Source organism: Diadema setosum, chromosome 3 (assembly GCF_964275005.1).
Source record: "Diadema setosum chromosome 3, eeDiaSeto1, whole genome shotgun sequence".
In the NCBI taxonomy this organism is placed as follows: domain Eukaryota; kingdom Metazoa; phylum Echinodermata; class Echinoidea; order Diadematoida; family Diadematidae; genus Diadema; species Diadema setosum.
The window spans coordinates 4,556,319-4,578,431 of NC_092687.1; the positions used below are offsets into that span (position 1 = coordinate 4,556,319).

Genomic DNA, 22,113 nt, shown 5'->3' on the forward strand with positions numbered 1-22,113 from the left:
ATCTCTGAAAAGGAGACCAAGTTAAAACACAGTTAGTTTTGTAAGAATATCCCATGGTGCACAAATTTTCTGAATTTGCAAAGTAAATTTAGGTTTTGACATGTTTTTGTACTTACCATGATACAGTAAGGAAAGCATGTCTGTTTAGTTTCCTGTCTAAGCTGATGATGTAGCTACAAAAACAGACTCTAAATTAACAAAAATATATATAATAATAATTCAACACCTCATATCTGTACTGTCAATGTACATGTCGCTGGGGTGACAAGACCTTGTATCTGCAATTTTGGTGAAAATGACTTTTTTGGATTAATGGTCAGATAATCAGTTAAGTGATGTCCTGTCCAAATCCTAGATGTCTTACCCTCAAAATGAAGCCACCACGGCATGTCAATGGAATGTCTATGCCATTGCATACAGTACTTTGGCTGCCATTTTTTTTTTTGCTTTCCTGAACATTTGACATTTTGTAGATACGAGGTCTTATCGCCCCAGCAACGAATTGTATCTTGGTCGCTTTGTTACTGATTGTAGAAAAATGCAAAATTGTGAAAGGTGATGAATGAAGAAGTGCCTTGTTCCATGTCACTCAGGAAGGAGACTAAAGGAATATTGGCAGTGAAGTCAGTCTGGAGGTTGTCTCAACTTTATGAAGGTAGTAGGTACCAGGGGGACCTTGTTATAACAGGGTCATCCCACGAGACCGACCCCACAAGTCATACAGCCCATGAGTTTTACACTAGGCAAATAAAGCCCATGAGTTCGACACTAGGTAAAAAACAGCCCACGAGTTCGACAGATACAACACAGGGCTTAATGTGTCGGTCTCGTGGGTAGTGGGTCTTGTTAGCTTAGTGTCGAACTCGTGAGCTGTACGAATTGTCTGCTGAATAACTCATGGGCTGTATGACTTGTGAGCTGTATGACTCGTGGGTGTCGGCAGTCTCGTGGTGTGCACCCGTTATAACAAGGACCTGAAAAACATGACCGCTACCTTGTTATTTCAGGTTTGTCACTGTATCAGGGTATGAAAACAAAGAAGTAGAATGATTTTGGACTTGAAAATCACCTTGTAAGCTTTTGATATGGCCTCTTTAAAACAAGTTTCCACGGTACAGGGCAATCTTGTAACAAGGACCCAAAACATGACAATTACCTTGTTGTATTAGGTTTCTCCCTATATAAGAGTACAAGCACAAGAAATACAAAGAGATGGGACCTTCAAAGTCAATTGACAGAAGAGGGTTTTGTTTTATCTGACCTCTTTATAACAAAGTTCCCATGTACCTCAATTTAATGGCTGTAAAGTTTCTCAGTTGACATCAAACTCTTGCTGTGTAGAACCATGAAATGAATTCAAAGGTACCAATATTGTTTTTCTCTCAGAGAATCTTTGTAAATATGAATTCTATTTTGCAATTACAGGCTCCATGAGTTTTCATGAAATGTTTTCCCCTTTATAAACAGTCGGGGGGGGGGGGGATGACCTAAAACGTGTGAGAAGTTTTGCAATATTGCCCCAATTGGGTTTGTTTGTTTTTTACCTAAAGTTTTATTCAGTGGCTAGCTCAGAGCATTGATTTTTAAAGTGACATGACTTTTGAGTCGTTATTACAATGAAATATGATACCCTTTGATTTTAGGCATTAGTTTTCAGGCGTTGACTTGTTCTGGTCTGTATTATGGCACTATAATTTGTCCCACGTATTTTGTAACTTTTAAATTTTGTATTTGGTGGCAATTCTTTATCCGCAGTAAGCTGACACATATTGTCTTTGATTATTGCTTTGTATAAGGCGTATTGAATTTGGATGGTCAGAGATTTATAGAAATAATTTAATTTCCCACAACCATGTCCTAGAAATTGATTTTGCAAGAGAGTGAGATTTTGTTATGATTCAATCATGAATATTGAGCAGACCTGTCACCTTTGACCCACTTTCTATGTCATGTGTTTAATTATTACTGTTGCAGTGTTGCTACACTGAATTACCCGACATTTCAAAATATTTCAATTTTGAATTGTGTTGGCTTGTAGGTTATGAATTTCATTCTACAGAGAGGGACACACTGAATGGTGTCAGATTATTAGGCGGTGTTTGTCTGTCAGTAGTCCTGTATTCTTCCCCTTTTAAATTTGGATCCGTCGGAAAAATGCCGTTGTAAAATTGCGAGACAAATCCAGCTGTGGTGAATCTTGCTATTGCTCGCTGTGTCCTACACATTTCCACCCATGGTGAGATGCCAAAAACGGGGTAAAATGAGTCAAATTTATTGAGTTCCAGGGAGAAACAAAGTGCCTATCAAAATAAATGTCTATTTCTCTAAAGCACTGCTATCAGCTGTACAGTCACAGTATTACGTCATCAAGCAATAATTCTGTCTAGGTGTACGCATATTTTCATACGGCTGCATATTGTGATGTCATAAGACATTGTGATGTCACACAAGACATTGTGATGTCATAATAGACATTGTGACTTCACAAGACATCTGAAATTGTACAAATGCTTAGTTATATTCAGACTATTCAGAGTGTATGTGTGTGTTTGTGTGTGTTTGGGTCAGCAGCCTCCATTAGGACCAATGTCCCTTCAGTGGTCTGTCTCTATTCATATTGGTCAGTTTTCAGACTGGTCAACTTTTCCTGGACGAACCCAAGGGTGTTTGGCAAGAAATGTTGTCACTGTGTGACAAGTTTTGTGCCAACCATCATCCTCGTTTTTAGCATTGCCTTGTGTTGAATGTAAACCGATATGGGAGTGAGAACATTCTTAGTGAAATCTCATGTCTATAATACTGGAAGTCATTTCTAAGTGGAATTGAAAATGATGTGTTGAATATCAGCAGCTTTTAGGTTTGTAAGATGATTTTTCTGTCATCAGTTTTGCCCTGATCAATGAAATGAAATTCTGCTTTAGATGAACCGGATTGTGGCCTGAAGCATATTTTCATAAACATTACTAGGTCATTATTGACTATTTGGAATTTCAGAAGACAAGTTATGATCAGTTGACAGAAATTGCCATAGTTCTAATGATAATTGTAAACAATAATTCAGATTCGTTGACTACCTTTTTCACCCTTTGATTATGATGAAATACAATGCCTCAAATGATGCTCTTGTGATGTTTGTCTCCGTAATGAATGAATAGAACGAGAGAAGCATTACCTCTGTACAGAATGAATGGTTTGGGTTAGACCGCTGTCAAATATTGTATATTCATATTGTACATTGAAGAACTCAACATAATGAGTGTATGGATCTCTTTGCCTTGGATATTATCAAATATTTGAATCTCATGGTTTGTGTCATCATAAACAACAGTAAGAGGAAACAAGCTTTGATAATAAAAAAAAAAAATAAATGACAAAATACTGAAATGAATGTCTTCATTGTCTGTTTCTGTGTACATGTATCTGTTTAGAATCAGTCTTGGAATCTGTATCGCTAATACACATAAAATTTATTTTGTTTGGGCTTTAGTAATACAAATAACTGTTCCAAAAATACCTAATATGGGTAATCATTGATGTTTGTGTGTGTGTTTTACATAATTACGAGCCATTTTATTCATCTGCAAACAGTTTTCAAATCGGTGTGATCAATCCATTTCCAGTAGACATCTTACTCTCTTCTCAGTCAAATAATCAAACATCACAACTTCTGTTAGTGCATGTCCCAAACGATCACTGAACGAGACTTTCAAATGACATGGAAAGGCCTTGTCATGAAGCACTCAAATGCCATCTTTATATTAAATCATTGTCGGTGAAATACATGGAGTGCTTTTGTTACACATTACAGATGGATCACTTTCACCCTTATGTACAGTGGACTCCTGTTGTAATAAAGTTCTTGGGAGTGGCATTTTTTATGTTATATCAAAGTTTGTCATAACCGAACAAGTAAAAAAAAAAAAAAAAAAAAAAAAAAAATACAGCGGATAATGCAGCGGCCTGAATTTTCACTTCGTTGTAACTGGAAGTTTGTTATAACTGTGTAAGCTATAGCGATGTGCGCTGTTTATTCAAAGAAATGTGAAACATAACATAACATTCTAGATAGAACTTGCTTGAGGACTCTGTCCGTTAGAAGTTGATGGCAAATTCACAGTCATTTTCAAATGACCTTTTGTTTGGCATATCATCCATGCACAAATCACATCCATGAACTGGCTCATATTGCTCTTTCAACCCAAGCGTACTGGTACATGGCATGTTTTTATCTTATCAAAATCAAACCAATACTCTTACAACACATAAAGCAGCCATAATTTATTGGTAAAATATTCACATTATTAATTTTCACAATAGAAACATTATTTACAGTATCTACAATGTTTGATGTAAAACATTTTGTATTGTTTTACAGTGAAATAAAAAGCTCATCAGTGATGGAGCACTGAGGCTTTATCCCAGCCACACTTTGTGAGTTATCAACAGTCCAAGCCAACAATGAGGGCGCCCTTCAGTTTGCATGGTGGAATGATGTAAGAGGCATGCCTAAGTCAGTTAAATCAAAGATACACCCCAACAAGTCACCTTCAGAAGAAATTAACTTCTGTCACAAAAAGGATGCTGAAAACAAAGCCTTTTGTACATAAGTTCTCAAAGTAAAGCCAACAATCTAGTAAGAGAAAACTACAAAGTCATTTTATTACTGCTGCAGGTCATTCATAGCTGTATTCTGTCTTTCACATTAATGTTGTCTGGCATTCTTTATGCTTTCTTGTGATTACATTGAGTCTAAAAAGAAGAGAACCAGGGTCAAACTGGGAGAGCAATGGATACAATTTAAACAGAGGAGCAACTGACTATAAGCATTGTAAAAGAGACTGCAGTTCAAATGGATTTTTTGATAGATTATGTGAAGAAGTGTGTTCAAAAATTCTCAACAATCACAGGGATTGCAATTAAGTTTCTCTTCTAAAATGTGTGACCCGCTACAACAAAAGGATCCTAAAGTCGGTGATGGGTGAGCCAAGAAAATCAAGTTTGAAGTCAGAACACCAAAATCTGTCAAAACGTTCGGATTTCTGTTTTTACATAATTTTGTAGTCTAATGTATCTTCTATCATCTGCCGAAATTTCGAAGCTAAATGATCAAAGGAAAGGCCAGAAAATAGCAATTTTTCTGGGCCATGCTTGGCTCGCCCGTCAGCGACTTTAGGATCCTTTTGTTGTAGCGGGTCACATTTGGTCCTACATGAATTAAGACTAATGTCACTTGTGGGAAATACAGTCTACACATATTTTGAGAATCCGTCAGCTTTGAAAATGTTCAACAGCAAGAAGTCCCCCCACCCAACCCCCCCCCCCCCAAAAAAAAAAAAAAAAAAAAAAAAAAAAAAAAATCCTCTGCATCAGAAAATACAAATTTCTTTCCAGGAAAAGTTTTTCTTTTATATATCACAATGCGTCATTTTATTTTCTACAAACTTTACACTGAAAACACAAGAAGCTTCATGCGATTGGTAGATGAAATAAAAGTATGATTTTTGAAAAAAATAATTCAATCATATTCCTCATTTCAAACACTTTCTTAATCATTGCAATAACTCTTTCATGACAAATGGACACATGGAACATTGTGTAACAAGAATCCTAAGCCTTCAAGCTTGCCGCCTGCTGATGTAAGTGGCACTGACCTGACTAGTGATGACATCAATATGTCAACTGACTGTGGGGCTACATTTCCACCTGTTCTCTTGCAAATTTCTATTTCCTCATGTCCTGACATCAAGTGTAAATTCAAACAGTCATCAATCGAAACCAAATAAGGTCCTCCTTTTGGAGGTGGTTTCTGGCCATTGGTGACTACCTAAACTTGACAGTGACTATCTTATCCTGACTGTGACTATCTTCTCTTGACAGCAGCTATCTAAACTTGACAGTGACTATCTAAACTTAACAGTGACTATCTAACTTGACAGTGACTATCTTCTCTTTATAATGATTATCTAAACTTGACGGTGACTATCTCAGTCTTTCTGTTGGACTCCAGTCCCTTGTTCATCCTTCGTTCCTCTGCTCTGGGAGCCTTGGACCAATCAAAGTGAGAGAACTCCATGATGGATCGCTTCACAGCTCTCTCAGCCACGGCTTCCTCTGATTTCTCTCTCGGTGGACTGCCACAGACCAGCAACAAATCATAGAATAATAATCATAAGATATATATTTTGTACCCATATATTTTAAAGGGGATGGCTAACTGATCAGTGGGAATCAGTGGGAATGCTGGGAGATGATTGTTTCAATCCTTGTGGGATTCATTTAAGAGTACATTATACATGTACATTGTATATCTATTGTTGTGTGAAAATTATTTGCTTCAGAATGGTTTCATATTCAAGTAATGTGCAGTTTGATGTTTCCAGGTTAGCATGCCTGTACAGTGTCTGGGCACTAAACTGCACATTACTTGAATATGAGACCATTCTGAAGCAAATAATTTTCACACAACAATAGATGTAATGTACTCTAAAACGAATCCCACAAGAATTGGGACAATCATCTCTCAGCATTCCCACTGATTCCCACTGATCAGTTACTAGCCATCCCCCTTAAGTTGAGAAAGTCTTGTATTTACTTTGGGGCCTATTCCCAACAAGCCTGAAAGGCTTGAATTGGTCCCCCACCATGAATATGTTTATACTATGACTCGAATATATAATGATTGTTGTTTTTAATGTGGAAATAAATGAAATGAAATGAAATGAAAATCAACTACATATACTAGACACTCTCAAAGAACTAAATCAATGCCATCAAATTTATCAAAATACAGTCAACTCTGCATAAGTCAATAGCACAAATGTTGACAAATCAGCAAAGTCTACCAAAATAAAAAGGTCCCAAATTACATTCAGTGTGTAATTCATGTGTAAAGTAGAAGACAATATCATCAAAGCCATGGAATTTTTCTCTGTCCAGGCAATGTCACCTTGCTCAGAGTTGACTTAAGGTCTTTTAAATGTGGCCATTTCTATTACAGCTGCTCTCAAATTATCTTTTACAGGTGTCTTTTACTTCAGTCAACCTCGCACATGTCAAATACTTCAAGTTGAAAGTCTTTTCAAGTCCTCTTTTCTTTATAATCTGTTGAGTTTAATCCCTCATAAGTCAAATATTCTCCAAGTTGAAGCTATTTCTTCTGTCCAATCAGATTTGATTGGTTATAGGCAATGTTGACTGTAGTACCAACATATCTTACCTGTATGTGTGTTTTGAATGACTCTTTATCTTACCTTTAGCATTCTTGACTTTTAACTGTTCTTTTTTTCTTCCTTTTAATTTTTTCTTTCCGTCGTGGCTCATTCAGGCCACTAAAGTCTTTTGATTTGAAATTGTGGCTGTCCGAAAGAGAAATTTATTGACCCAAAAATAAAAAGAAAAAAATTAACAACCCATTTTGACTCTTACTTGTCTGGTCCAGCCACAAAAAGATTTAGTTTTTTGATTTTTGGTGGCCTAACATCAATATCTTGTGACCCGATCCACTGGGTCACCAGGCCGCCACTAATGCAGAGCCTTGGCTTTATAGTTAAAACTGCATTTGATGACACATCGTCAGACTATTTTCAGCATTTGATCAATCCTCCACCCCTCATGTTCATGCAACGTAAAAAAGTCCTCATGGCATGACAAAATGAAAATACAAATCATGAGCAATTTATTCAATGTCTCATTATGCCAAACAAAAATAGAAATTACCCTAACACTAGATAGAGCAACATCATCAGCAGCATTTTAGATGACAACTAGAAATGTCGCTACGGCGACTGGTGTATGCCTCCGCCATAATACATGGTTCTCCTAATAGGTCTATAGTACAATGTCTTGACAATGTGTGATGACAGTTTCACACAATTGGCAAAATATTAAAATGACAGGTTTGCCACAAATGTGCTGAATGTTCACTTTCCTAGAACTAGGTTCAATTGGATGAATGATTAAAACGTCAGAGTGCAGGTATTTGGGGGAACTGATGATTTTCACTTGACTTTTGACCCTTTTACAAGTTTATGCATTGAGTAATTTTCAAGGTATTGAGAAAAAGTATAATTTCAGTATCAAATGGTAAAATAGTATTATCGAAACCTGGCCTTTGACCTTTGACCCCACAGTTCCAAAGAGAATCACTGTTAGGTAGAACATGCATAAATATGTAAGTTTCATGACAATACCTTGAGTTATTTTTGAGATATGGAGGAAAAAGTGCAATTTAGCACTTTTACTTGACCTTTGACCTTTTGACCTTTGGGCAAGAAACTTCCCACAGAATATATATTGGGTTATGCATACATCAAGTTTTAAAAAAATCCTTCAGGCACTGCATAAATATAAGGAAAGTAGTTATATTTTGAGGAGTTGACCTTGACCTTTGACCCCTGACCTTTGACCCATGACCCCCAACTTCCCTAGATAATCACTGCCCATCGGTACAAGCATATATACTAAGTTCCATGAAGATACCTTGAACCCTTTGCGAGATATGGAGAAAAACATGAAATTTCAATTTTTTTTTTCACAAAATAACCTGTGACCTTTGACCTTTGACCCTGTGACCCTAAAATCCACACAAAGTATCATCCCCCAAGGATATACCCTCATACCAAGTTTGATGCAAAACCACCACACGGTTCTTGAGATATCAACAAAAACAAAACGGGACGGACGGACGTACGGACGTACGGACGGACGGACGACCCGAAAACATAATGCCTCCGGCCACTTCGTTGGCGGAGGCATAAAAATGTGTGCTGCTGTTTTCTATATAATTCTTCTCATGATGTGGCATAAAATTTTGACCTTTTGAGTGACTATCCCTTTAAATGACTAGCTCTGGTCCAGTCTTCCCTAGTATCCAATCATCCTGTGTGATTTTCATGGTATTCTTTAGCATTCTGCACTAACACCACATTTCTGCAACATATCCGTCCTACCTGAAGAAATTATTAGCGACCTCTCTGTCTGAAGCCATAGTCAAATTGGAGGCTCTGGTCTCCATGGCAACGCCCTCATCCTGAGATGGTAGGACCGGTCCCGGGCAGCGACGCCCAAAGGCGATGGTCTCCAGTAGAGCCTGTCGGTCCTGCTGGTAGAGCTTGGCTGCCTCCTCCCTCTCAGACTTGAGAACCTCTGAGACAATCACAAGGGAGACAAAGAGGCTCTATGTTGGGGATGGGATTGTTACTTTATGTTAGTGAACAACACAATTCTCCCTATCGCATTTATATAGCTCTCTGAATGCGTGTGGCGCTCTAATTTTTTTACCTTTAATTCTTGGGATATAAACTTCCGGTTATGAACACGCGATGTGTAAATGTATGCTTTTATGTACATTGAACGCCGAAGTACTAGTATTCACAGTTCTGTCTTATAATATGTTGAATAATAGAGTTATTTTCTAATCTGTAACTTTTTGATGAATGGGATTCTTCTGCAAAACGGCCCATGAATGCTGGGCCGATGATGCAAACCAACAAAATTATGGAAAATATTGTTGGTTTGCATTCATGGGCCGCTTTGCAGAAAAATCCCATTCATCAAAAAGTTACAGATTAGAAAACTAGAAATGTCGCTTTGGCGACTGGTATGCCTCCGCCATAATGCATGATTTTCCCAACAGGTCTAGATAGTACATGTGGACAATGTGTGATTACATTTTCACAAAATTGGCAAAATATTGAAATGACAAGTTTGTCACAAATGTGTTGAATGTTCACCTTCCTTGACCTAGGTTTAATTGGATGAATAGGAGAGCATGTATCTAGGGATTTCAGGACTTTAACTTGACTTTGACCCATTCATACATTTAGGCATTGAGTAATTTTCAAGGTACAGGTGTGGAGAAAAAGTGCAATTTTCTGAATTGAATAGTAATTTGTTACCATTTTCATCTGGCCCTTGACCCTAAAATAGATAATTACTTTCAGGTAAAACATGCATAATATGTATTAAGTTTCAAGATAACTTGAGCCACTTCCGAGATATGGAGGAAAACGTTAGTTCAGCACTTTCCCTTGATCTTTGACCTTTTGACCTTTGAGGCAAAAAAAGAAGAAAAAAAACTTTCCAGAGAATTTCTATTAGGTTACACACGCATGCACCAAGTGTAAAAAAAATAACCCTGCTGGCATTGCATAAATATGAGGGTAATAGTAAAATTTTGAAGTCTTGCACTTGACCTTTGACCCCTGACCTTTGACCCCATGAACCCTACATTCTCTAGATAATCACTTCCAGTCAGTACATGTATATACTATATTCCATGAAGATACCTTGAACAATTTTCCAAGGTATGGAAAAAAAAAAAAGTTTTAATACTTTTACTTGACCTTTTGACCTTTGACCTCATGACCCAAACTTTCACCAGAGAATCTTAATTGGGTAATACATGTATACACTAAGTTTCAAGAAAATATCTTCAGGCTTTCAATAGATATGGTGGAAATAGTGAAATTTTATGTATTTGACCCTGACCTTTTGACCTTTGACCTCATGACCCAAACTTTCACCAGGGAATCTTAATTGGGTAATACATGTATACACTAAGTTTCAAGAAAATATCTTCAAGAATTCAATAGATATGGTGGAAATAGTGAAATTTTATGTATTTGACCTTGACCTTTTGACCTTTGACGTTGAACATGTGCACCCAAAAGTTGATAGGCACAACTTCACCCCCTAATACATATACATGCTAAGTTTCATTAGGATACCTCAACAGGTTTCGATAGTTACCTTGTCCACAAAATTCATTACGGACGGACGGAAGGACGGACGGACGGATGGACGGACGGAAGGACGGACGGACGGACGGACGGACGGACGGACGGACGGACGGAAGGACGGACGGACGGACAACCCGAAAACATAATGCCTCCGGCACCACTTCGTGGCGGAGGCATAATAACTCTAAGTCCCAAGAGCGATCGATCAGATATCGGTATCGCAAGGTGATATCGCTTGATATCGGCTATATACGATAGGGAGAATTAATAGTGAAGTATGAAATAAAAGAGTCACACTGTATGCATTGAATGTTAGAGGTCACTTGTGAAAATTTCATTGTGTGAATAAGGCCGTCGGCTCTCATTCATCAAAACGTCATGCCGTGAAAATATCGTGTTTTACAATAAATTGGCGATGGGTTTGTTACTTTATGTAATAGTCAACAGCACAATTAATGGTGAGGTGAGAACTAATACAGTCATACCAAACTTTCCATTTTGCTCAAGACTTTATATCATCACAATGCGCACGTGCAGCTTACACAGTAGGTGTTATGTGTACTACACGTACAACACAGATGCCAAGGTTAAGGAGCTGTTGGGTGTGAAATTTTGCAGTGCATCAGCACTGCCTGAGGGACCAAAGCAACCACAACACTATGGAGGGTGTGTGTGTTGGGGGGGGGGGGGTGTCCCCTGACCCCACAGTAAGGAGCTCTGGCATTTTAAGCTGCAAATTGTGTGATCTTGCCAATATTAAACATACTTTCTTGGCATATTCTGATGAAAATCTGGCCAAGTACGAAAGATTAGTAAAAAATATCCACTTTTACAGTACTGTAACATATATGACAAGCAAAAAATATTTGTGTGCATTCATTTTCGAGCTAGTTTCTAGTTGCATGAAATGGCCGAAAATTTCAACACCGCAGAAGTTTCACTTTTACAATAATGCACAGTAATCACTTAAACATCACAATGAGGGAACACCTTTTTTTGTTTTGTTTCTAATGGATTGAAAAAGAGAGTACGACTACATATCAAATGTGTGAATGAATATTGAGAGATTACTATGTCTCATTGTCTGCCATTATCTCTGCAATTAACAAATTATTTATTTCTCACAACAACAAAAAAACTATGACATTGATTTTAGGGAATCATTTCTCAAAAGCACATGGACAAGATAGGACTTTAATCTAAAGCGATGATGAAGGCGGACCTAAGTCACTGATTACAAATTTTTCTTGGGTCCCAACATTCCAATTTTCTCTGCCTTCCTTCATTCAGCAGTCATATATACTTTTTCAATAGTGAGGTACTTTCACAAGTAATCTCATTACATGGCAAGCAGTTCCATCATCTACCTGATATCTTTACTGATACTTCAGAGGACAACTCAAAATCTTCTCTTCAATCATAATTCTATGACTCCACCATATCTCACCATGTCAGTGAGTAGGGTTCTAGGTAGAGTGTTGCATTTAAGGTAAATATCCTCAAGTCCTGAATGTCTTTTGACATCAATCCAGTAAAATGAAATTGTAAACAAGCTTGAATTCAGTACAGTTTGCTCTTAAATGAAATCTCAAATTCTTAAAAGAAAGGAAAAAGGTACATTTCAATTGGAATTTTAATGCATGGAAACGAAAATGGGTGGACTAACACTCTGCAAGTTTACAATCTCTGACCAATATTTTTTCCAGTATTAAATCACACTTGTGGAATACATTTAGCAGCCTCATAGTGAATGACATTTTCTATCATGGTTACAGAGCTAGAACCAAAGAGCTTTTCCCCAGTAACTACTAGAGTGCGAACTCTTCATACGCCCTGTACTATTGTTTTATGAGCACACGGGGAGCACTGGATGACAATGAGGCGTTAGGCTCTCCCTCGTGCTAACACACTAGCAAACGAGCAACCGAGGAGCAGCCAAATCAAGAAGTGTGTACTTGCGTGAAAGTTAAAATACGCGCTGTAAATGTTACTTAGTACGCAAACTCCGCCATTACTACATGGGTAATGGGTGCCCCCATGAAATCACTGACACCAAATATAGTTCGCCCTCTAGTGGTGGAGAGGAGAAAAATCTTTTTGGCTAGAACAATGTGAAGACTTATCACCATCAAACCTACCTTGTCTGTCCAGAAGCTGTAGGGGTGGGGTGTGGAAGATAACATAGTGACGATATTCCGTCTCCTGAGCCAAAGGATTCTGGGACAGGTCTGTGGGAGAGAAAGACACAGGTGGTAGTGAAAGGCATGGAATCTAGGAAACATTACAAATCAAAGCTATGGTATGAGCACATCTTCATTATGATGAATCAATGAAACGAGGGATCGTATAGTTTTGGTTCAGACCTAACTTCAGGTTTCTACCATTATTATTATTTCTTTTTTGTGTGTGTGTGTGAGATAATGAGAAATTTCTGATGAAATGTAAAAGAGCATGTTTTTTCAAGAGGGATTCAATGTTTATTTTACGAATATTGGTTTTGAAATGGCTGAGATATCCAAAACAGAGCAATTCTAATAAAAGGTGGGACTCACACTTTATTCGATTGCTTTGTTTTACTTTGTTTTTTTTTTTTTTTTTTGAGTTCTCAGCTATTCCAAAACCGATTTTCATCTAATAAAGATTGAATTCCTCTTAGAATGGTATGCTCTGTATCATTACATATGTGGTTTCTTGGCATCTCACAAAGTCAAAAGCCCAATCTTCATCTCCGCCAATACCATACCATTTCTTAAAGTTTTTAGGAGACTAAAGCATTGTGGCCAAGCCATAAAGTATTTCAATCCACTGACAAACCTTTATAGCAGCCGAGTCCATGACTTACTCAGTGTGTGGAGAGCTTGCAAGGCTCGAAGCTCAGTGACCGTCTCCTCCAGCTTGGTCAGTTGGTTGTTGTGTAGCATCAACACCCTCAGGTTGGTCAGAGGGGCTAGGAGTCCACAAACACTGACCAGTTCATTGTCCTGTCAAACAAAAAAACAAAAAACAAAACATAAATGTCAAAAAGTCATATAGAATGTGTAATATTGCAGCATGCGGACAGATTACATTCAATATGGTTCAATTTGCAGTATCTGCCAACCCCAAAATTCAGAAAATAGGAATAACTGGGAGAAAATAATGCCAAAATTGGAATTTGGGCTAATCTCTCATGCACTATATGTACCTCTATCATAATTTATCACTGTTAGCAGGTGCCAAAGTAGGAACACAAGGTTGAATGAAAAGTCTTCTTTTCATACAAATATGGGTGTTCCCATTGCATGCATAATAAGCTAGCAGACGAATGTGCACATCTTGACGTTTGTGTGGATTTCATTAGTGCAGCCAATAAAGAAGCTTTAAAGCTATGATAGAACCAACAGCTTTAAGTTTCCTGTGGGGGACGTCACAGCCTTGTTTGTAACAGCAATACTGAAAAAAAAAAAAGGTTGTACAAAATGTTGAGAGCCATGGTATTAAAGGGAAACAGTCCATTAATGTCAAAACTCTCACAAGTACACAAAGAAGGTTAGCTCCATTACCCATCACTTTTGTTTGCTGTTGTTTATACAGCACTTTTGAAACACATCTGCTCTTGTAAATACACCAATGCAGCATACAGGGCTAGAGGAGGCACAAATACAGAAACTTTTAACTGTGTACCCCCTTCTGGAAAATATACCTGAATGTCTCACCTTTATGTCATAAAAACTTTGATAAAAGAAATAAGTGTCATTTTTCATCTGAAGGTATTCTTCTTTTTCTCTTTGCACAACTGGGTACATTATCTCTTACCTGAAGGTAAAGTTCTGTTAGACGGTAATTGATTGAGAGACAGTTGATCCTCCTCAGTTTATTTCCATTGAGCCAAAGTCTGTTCAGCAGCTTGTACTGGCTAAGGTCACTGACCTCGGTTAGTCCTTGGTTGCTAAGATACAGCTCAGTGACATCAAGATCCTTTCTGATTCCCTGTTGGCTCATCTGGTCTTCAATCAGCTGAAAAACAAACAAAACAAAACAAGATGAAATAATATGAGTTCCCTTTAAAGGGTCATAGTCCCGTTAGTGTAGAGGGCACTGTTGATGATACTGCCAATCATCGTTAGCATTGATACGAAGATTACCGAAGTTGAGCTGTCATCAAGAGTAAAGTGCGTACCTGTAGATGTTGCTAAGTAACGTTGCCTTTGTTGTCTTCTCTGCGCATCGCGCAGTCTGTAGTAATGCCAGGGTGCGTGCATATGTGCTTGTTATCATGACATCACAAAAGAAGTTTGCTAAAGCTGTCATCCCCCTCAGCCAAATCATGAGCCGAACTGTGATCGGACCACTGACTACAGTGGATCGGACTTCCTCGGACTCGGGGAAGTGGGCCAAAGCGTAAGCGCTAAAGAGGGGTCGATAGCATAGGTCTCTATAGGAAACTTGCGCCGTGCGCCCGCGTACGCATTTGACTAAAACACCGGGACCATGCACCTTTAATTTCTTTTGTAACTCAGGGGAGGGGAGGGGGAGGGAATGACAGAGAGAATGAAACATATTCTCATTAATTCATTCATTCAAGTGTATGACACAGTGCGCCTGGTTGATACCATTTTCTGACTATTGCTAGTCATGCAGATGGGGCGAACCATGAGGGGTTGGTATCATCATCATTCACCTGTTTTCTTGGGTTGGTAGGCAGGGGGCGGGGACTACTTCACCGGGTTGGCACCCTGCTCTTTGCGATGAATGAATGAATAAAGTGGGATCTTACAGTTTACTTAAATGTATACATGCATGTGTCATATGGCTAACACACACACATGGGATCCCCCATTTAATTTGATTACAACTGCAACTTCCACAAGGTTTCAACCATGTGCAGTGAACACTTCAATTTACTACGAAGAAGCAGCAAAAATACAATGTAATTTACATGATGGCAAAATGATACAAAATACAACACAAATCATAATCAGGGAGCAATTTGTGAGGAATATGCATGGCTCATGTATCATCTGATCATTTGTTATACCTTTACCATGGTAAATAAATTACTTACCTAGACTCTAGTTAATTTACTGAAGATACTGGAACAGTGCTGTAGCAGTAAATTTACCACTAAATAATACCACTAGGGCACTACCAGTTTAAGTAAACTTACAAGGGTAGTAAGTAATAGTAATATTAGTATTCGGCGGCTGTACCAGTTTACACCACTCTACTGATACCACCCTCTTACTTAGTAGGTGTCAGTCAAGAAAGATGATGGGGAAAACATATGGTAAATGATTGCTGGTTCTTTGGACAGTGTAAAAAGACTTCTTCAGGTGCAACATAACAATCAGGTAATTTAATCATGACGCATTTTACCTCACTCCAATTTTTGGACTAGGCAGAGAATGTAAAATTTGTACACTATCTGGGGGGTGTTTCGTCAATTTAGTCAGCGCTGACAAGTTGTCAGTCTCTCACAATTTCAATAAAATCCTTGGTTTTGATTGGTTGAGGCGCTCTTGTCACTAAAATAGACCCTATTGTTATTGTCAGTGACTGACAACTTGTCAGGACTGGCAACTTTCATGAAACGGTGCGCTACTGATCCTAGACCTAGCCCAACCAGACGCTGTTACATAGTATAGATCTCGCGCAGGGACTTCATGGTCGCGCATAGCGAAACTGAGTATAGCAAGCAATATTACGCGTAGGACTAAGTGCAAAATTTGCCGATACGCCCATGGGATATTAAACATACCTGACAACCGCTAAACATGAGAAGGAAGCAGGTAAGAAATTTTGATTTCGAATAACTACACGCAGGCGCTGTCGTGAAGTGACAGCGGCTGCACCTCTACTCCTTCGCAGACGTTGTTATTTTCAGCGATGGGTGTACGTTTCCTTCATGAATATCTTTATTAATCGTGGAAAACTAAAATATAAGGAATCCCCGTAATCTATGATAATCATTCAATAATTGGTATGCGTATTTTTTTTAATTACGTCAAAAACCCACCGAAATCCGTCCTTAAAATCAGGTCTGTAAGCGTCCGTATTGCTTCACTCCTCATCTTTTGAGTGTTATTGAATAGCAATCACTCTCCTAGAGCTAGTCGGAGCGGAAGTGGATGAGTTAGTCGGAGCGGAAGTGACGTCAAATCATGAGAGCAGCACGCACGGAAATAAATGTAGAGGTCTACGTAGAAGACGACAAGCTTTACGTAACACAAAGAAACGCACGGGCGTACGTAAAATGCTACCACGGCCAAACCTTGGGTTGAGCGTTCGTGGTAGTTCGTTGATTTTGTGAATCATCACACAATCTACTGTACAAGCTGAAATTTTCGCGTACAGATATTTTCGCGAATTGCTACTTGGCGGACATTTTCACGTGTTGTTAATTTCGCGGTTACGAGAGTCTAACTGCACTTAGTTATTTGCGCGTTGTTATTTTCGCGTGTTGTTATTTTCGCGGTTCAAAGGCGATTCGCGAAATTCGCGAAAATAAAACCACCGCGAAAATTTCAGCTCGTACAGTAGGCCTACTCCGAAAAATTCAACAATAAGGTTTGGATACCAACAAAACACCAAATTCAACTCAACCATCAGCAAAATACGATATAGGTGGGTGGTATTACTGTTAAAATCAAACAAAATAAAAGACATTTTTGTGGTCTTGCCGTCAAAAGCGACGGTCGTTTACAACGTTTAAACACTAGTAGGCCTACATGTCAGACTGCTGTTTGCACAGCGGTCTGGTCAGGCTAGATTTCGAACAAATTTTTCACTAAATTTCCAATTTTTTACCTTGTAATTTACCTACCTTAGCTTAAAATCTGTTTTAAGGATGTTGTAGCCTAGACGTGTCTTCTCGCTTGTCTCGGTCGTAGCCGATAGAATTCGTAATTTGTTCGATCGATTGTTTATATATTCTACGAAAGCCGAAGCACGTTACAGCCGCAGAGGGGCAGACACTTTCACGCATGAAACTACATAGGGCATCTGCGCGACCTTTACATACCCCGAGAAATTGAACGCATAAAATTAAGTCCGACATACAAACGGCGATGGCGCACTACTCCGTCATCGTATCATCAGGAGATTCTGTGAGGTGATTTTTCTGCATTTTCGTCATATTTATTGAGAAATTCAGGTACGATTGTGAAATAGTTTTCTATTATAAGAGCATCACAAATTTTCGTGCGCGATATCTAGACCCCTCAAGCTCAACCATTATGATACGCTATGTATGACCAAGGAGGTACTAGGCGAGCTCGCCTAGTAGTACCTAGACCTTGGTATGACTACTTAACTTACAGCGACTGGGCTGTGTATAGTTAATCTAGACCATACAGTTGGTTAATACACATCATAACCGAGTAAACATTTTTACCTTCACTGACGTTGTTGAAGATGCTGCCATTCTGTCCTGTTTATTTCCAAGAACTAAATCGTATCGAATGCTTACGGCTCTCTATCAAAACTACGCAAATTAAATGTCCTAATTCCAACCAGAGTCATATTTGCGGTAGGATGTTTAACACCATCTCGACCGAGTGAAGGAAAACAACGAGAACAGTGAAAACACGTACAGGTACACCAACAACACACTCCTGCTCCTGCGATCTACCACCGCACCGTCATCACCACATATCATCACACAGCTAACAGCACGGCATGGCAGCAGACTCTTTGATGTTTACAAGCTGCCTTGGACACCTAGCCATAAAGATTGATTATTATAAAATATAATTTGCGTAATATTTTATATTCATAAGATATTCATGCAAACAAATATATTTTCTAATTTTTAATATTATTTTTACATTTCATTTTATTTCATTTATTATGATTAAAAATAATGTATCATGGATCAAAAAAGACTCCTTTTTACTTTGCAAATACAAATTGATGTACGGATAGCTAATCGAGTATCCAAAACTAAAGTTGTTATATTTTCAAAAGGCAAGGTGAGAAACATCCCCTCATTTCACATAGGAAACTCATGCATAGATGTTGTAGATGAGTATGTTTATCTAGGTATTACTTTCAATTATAATGGGAGCTTTGCTAAAGCCCAGAAAAAACTGTATGATCAGGCCAGCAAAGCTATGTACTCTTTGATAGCTAGATGTAGGAGACTTGCTCTCCCTATTGATATCCAACTTGACTTATTTGATAGTCTAGTACTACCAATTCTTACCTATGGTTGTGAGATTTGGGGTAACTCTCATTGTCACCTCGCCGAAAAGCTCCACCTGAAATTCTGTAAAATAGTTCTTAGCTGTAAATTGTCAACTCCTACCTGCATGGTGTCAGGTGAACTTGGACGCTATCCAATTGCAAACCACATAAGGTACAGAATGGTTAATTTCTGGGCAAAACTCATACACAAAAGCGAGAGTAATATTGCTTTTACCATCTATAGTCTTATTTTTCAGATGCATAACACCCAAGGTTATCAGTCAGAATGGTTAGAATGTGTTAGAAGAACTCTTTCAGATTGTGGTTTTAGTGGGGTTTGGTCATCACAAACATGTAACCTTTCATGGTTGAAAGCCAACATTAAACGAAGATTGGATGACCAATACACCCAAAGTTGGTATTCTTCTATTGAATCATCAAGTGCCTGTATAAACTATAGAATTTTTAAGAAAAAATTTGGCCTTGAGAAATACTTATTAATACTCCCACGAAAATATGCCATTAACTTGACTAAATTCAGATTGGGTTTTACCCATCTCCCCGTAGTACTAGGAAGATTTGGAGATATTAGTTATGATGAAAGGCACTGTACTTTGTGTAAAAGTGAAAAGACTGGTGATGAATTTCATGTCCTTTTTGAATGCAGTTCATTAGAAAATACCAGGTCAGAATTATTACCAAGTTATTATTATACTAAGCCAAATACATATAAAATGGAAAAGCTGTTTAATGTTGCAGATAGAAAGATTTTGATCATACTTGCCAAGTTTGCCCATGCTATTATGGTGGAATTCAAGTCCTCTAAGCCACCATTTTAGCTCCCCCCACCCCCATCTCTCCCCTTCCCCTCCCCGTAGAATACATTTTTCCCCCCTCCTAATTCCATGACTCTTAATATTACTGTTTTACTTAGAAACTATAATGTCTTATGCACCATTATTATTTATCCGGTTCCGACTTGAAGGGATGGTTCAATAGTGGAACATAATCGAAGCTTTCAACTGCTTTAAAAAACCCTTTGTTATTGTATACTATACGATTAAAATGTAACTTTGTTACTTTAGAACCTATTTGTTTAATACAAAGTATTAAAAAATGATAATCGTCTTTGTTTGATATCATAAATCATTTTTTTTTTTTTAAGTTTAGACCTCCCTCTACCCCACTGCTGAACCTTCCCTTTAAGTAACTACATAGTAATTAATTTTGCTTACTGCCAAGAAAGCCTTGATTCACAGATTGAGTGACGGCTGACAACTGTATATACATGTATATATTTTGTACACTATTTGTAAATATGTTCTATATCGTTATAGTATGATACTATGTTTACATTGCATGTTATGTACGTTTAAGCCTTTATATGCCCCCACGGGGCAAAAAGGTGTTATTTTCAACAAAGTTCAAAGTTCAAAGTTCAAAGAGTCCCAAATTTAGAATTGGTATGTTGTGAATGTGAATACCAGGAACGACTCCTAAGTTAATCTTATATGTTGTTGTTATTTCCCTATCTTAAAAAAGATCAGATTCAAATACAAGTACGTAAGATACAATCAATTATTATTTCAAAGAGAAAGAACAAGGAAAATTATGGGCGGCGGAACGGGGGGGGGGGTGGGGGTGGGGGTGGGGGCTCGGCCCTCCCCCCCCCCCCCCAACACTTTTTGTGCACCATACAAAGGAATACATAAGGTGTCATCACTATGCCCCCACCCCACTTTTTTTAATCCGGAAGTATGTAAGTGGCACTAAAATAGAGATCTTGAAATGTGAGCGCGGTACTAAGGTTATGTTTTTCCACTGAAGAAACCCGGAAATGGAAACTGAGGCCCTTTTTTTTTTCTTGTTGATGAAACCCGGGAGTCCAACCCCACACCCCCCCCCCCCCCCCCCACACACACACACACACAGCCCTGCATCAGGAGAGAGAATTGTACCGGTCTTCATGGTATTTGAGTTTGAGTTTTGTGGGGTTTTTTTTTTTTTTTTCTTCTTCTTCTTCTTCTTCTTCTTCTTCTTCTTCTTCTTCTTCTTCACATCTGCCTCCTTCAATGAGCTGAAGATTCTTGCAGACTCTTATATTTACATTATAATACAGTTTATGTCCTGATATTTTACAAACACAGAGATTAAGGCATTGTGATGTGAATTCCACAAAAATAAAATTTTCATGAAAATTACACATTCCATCAACTTGATACTGACATTACTCCCCCTGATTTCTGAAAGCGGTTAGTCATGTGTTCTTTCATTATGCCTATAGAAAAGTGAATTTATGTGTAATTCCCTTTATATTTTATCTTATTTTTGTCCACAAATATGTCATAATCTCTTAGTAGTCTCCTCATCCAGTGGTTCTAGCACCAAAACATTAAAAATTCCTAGCTTTTGCATCGATTGTCCGATTTTCCTCAACTTACAGTGTTTTCTACTAATGTTGCTGCTTTCACTCAATCTGCATTACTCTTTTTGTTTGGGTTTCCCTTTAAAGACAGGGATGGCGGAGCGTTTTCAATAGTGGGGGGGGGGGGCACTTCCAGGTTTCATGAGCTAACAAGCAAAAAAAAAAAAAAAAAAATTGGTCCTCAGCTTATCCCTCCCCTTCCACTTCCAAGTTTCTTCAGCTGACAAGCAAAAAAAAACAAAAACAAAAACAAAAACAAAAAAACCTTACCCTGCTCACACTTCAAAATCTCTATCTGTGGCCCAAAGTGACGACACCTTATGTATTTCTTCGTATGGTGCACAAAAAGGGGGCGAGCCCCCTGCCCCCCCCCCCCCCCCCCCCGGTTCCGCCGGCCGTGAAGGAAAGGCAAGGAAATAAATAAAGAATCCCATACAAATCATATTGAAAGGGGGAAATGAGCCTTTAAAGATTTGTTACGGCCATTTTGTGTTTTTTGATTCATGCGATTTTTATCCAGTGAATTCTTGGCGAAGGTGACTTTATCAACATTACTAATATGGATCTGCTGCGACGGAATGATAGTTTTATCATGATGACTCTGGTATATGAACTCCAAATGAAGAGTTTGTTCGCAAAAACCGATAAGTCCATATTTGCCAAATGGAAATATTTAATTGCGATTAAAGGTCAAGAAAAATAAAGAGAATAATAAGAAAATTTGTGCTTCTTTTGACCATAACTTCAAAAATGTACCTTTATATGTAGTGACCAATATATCAGTTA

At 38.2% G+C, this 22,113-nt stretch overlaps 1 protein-coding gene across 2 annotated transcripts; it reads right to left on the reverse strand.

Annotated features, from left to right (window-relative positions):
• Positions 1 to 5,363: 5,363 nt before the first annotated feature.
• On the reverse strand, positions 5,364 to 18,367 carry LOC140246986 (leucine-rich repeat-containing protein 72-like). Of its 2 annotated transcripts, none has more exons than XM_072326292.1 (6): positions 18,112 to 18,367; positions 14,535 to 14,735; positions 13,582 to 13,720; positions 12,878 to 12,967; positions 8,949 to 9,144; positions 5,364 to 6,131 (listed from the first exon to the last, which is right to left on the reverse strand). In XM_072326292.1, the coding sequence occupies exons 1-6, from the start codon at positions 18,139 to 18,141 to the stop codon at positions 5,960 to 5,962; spliced, it is 828 nt and encodes a 275-aa protein (XP_072182393.1). In that variant the 5' UTR covers positions 18,142 to 18,367; the 3' UTR covers positions 5,364 to 5,959. The 2 variants fall into 2 exon arrangements, with proteins under 2 accessions (XP_072182393.1, XP_072182394.1); XM_072326293.1 differs by lacking the exon at positions 18,112 to 18,367 and adding an exon at positions 17,542 to 17,572.
• Between the last annotated feature and the right edge of the window lie 3,746 nt (positions 18,368 to 22,113).

Coding starts and splice junctions, on each gene's coding strand:
- LOC140246986 (XM_072326292.1), bottom strand. CDS start 18,141: ATGGCAGCATCTTCAACAACGTCAGTGAAG. Junction 12,968..13,581: donor GCAAGCTCTCCACACACTGA/GTAAGTCATGGA, acceptor TCTCTCCCACAG/ACCTGTCCCAGAATCCTTTG. Junction 9,145..12,877: donor ACAGCTTCTGGACAGACAAG/GTAGGTTTGATG, acceptor TGATTGTCTCAG/AGGTTCTCAAGTCTGAGAGG.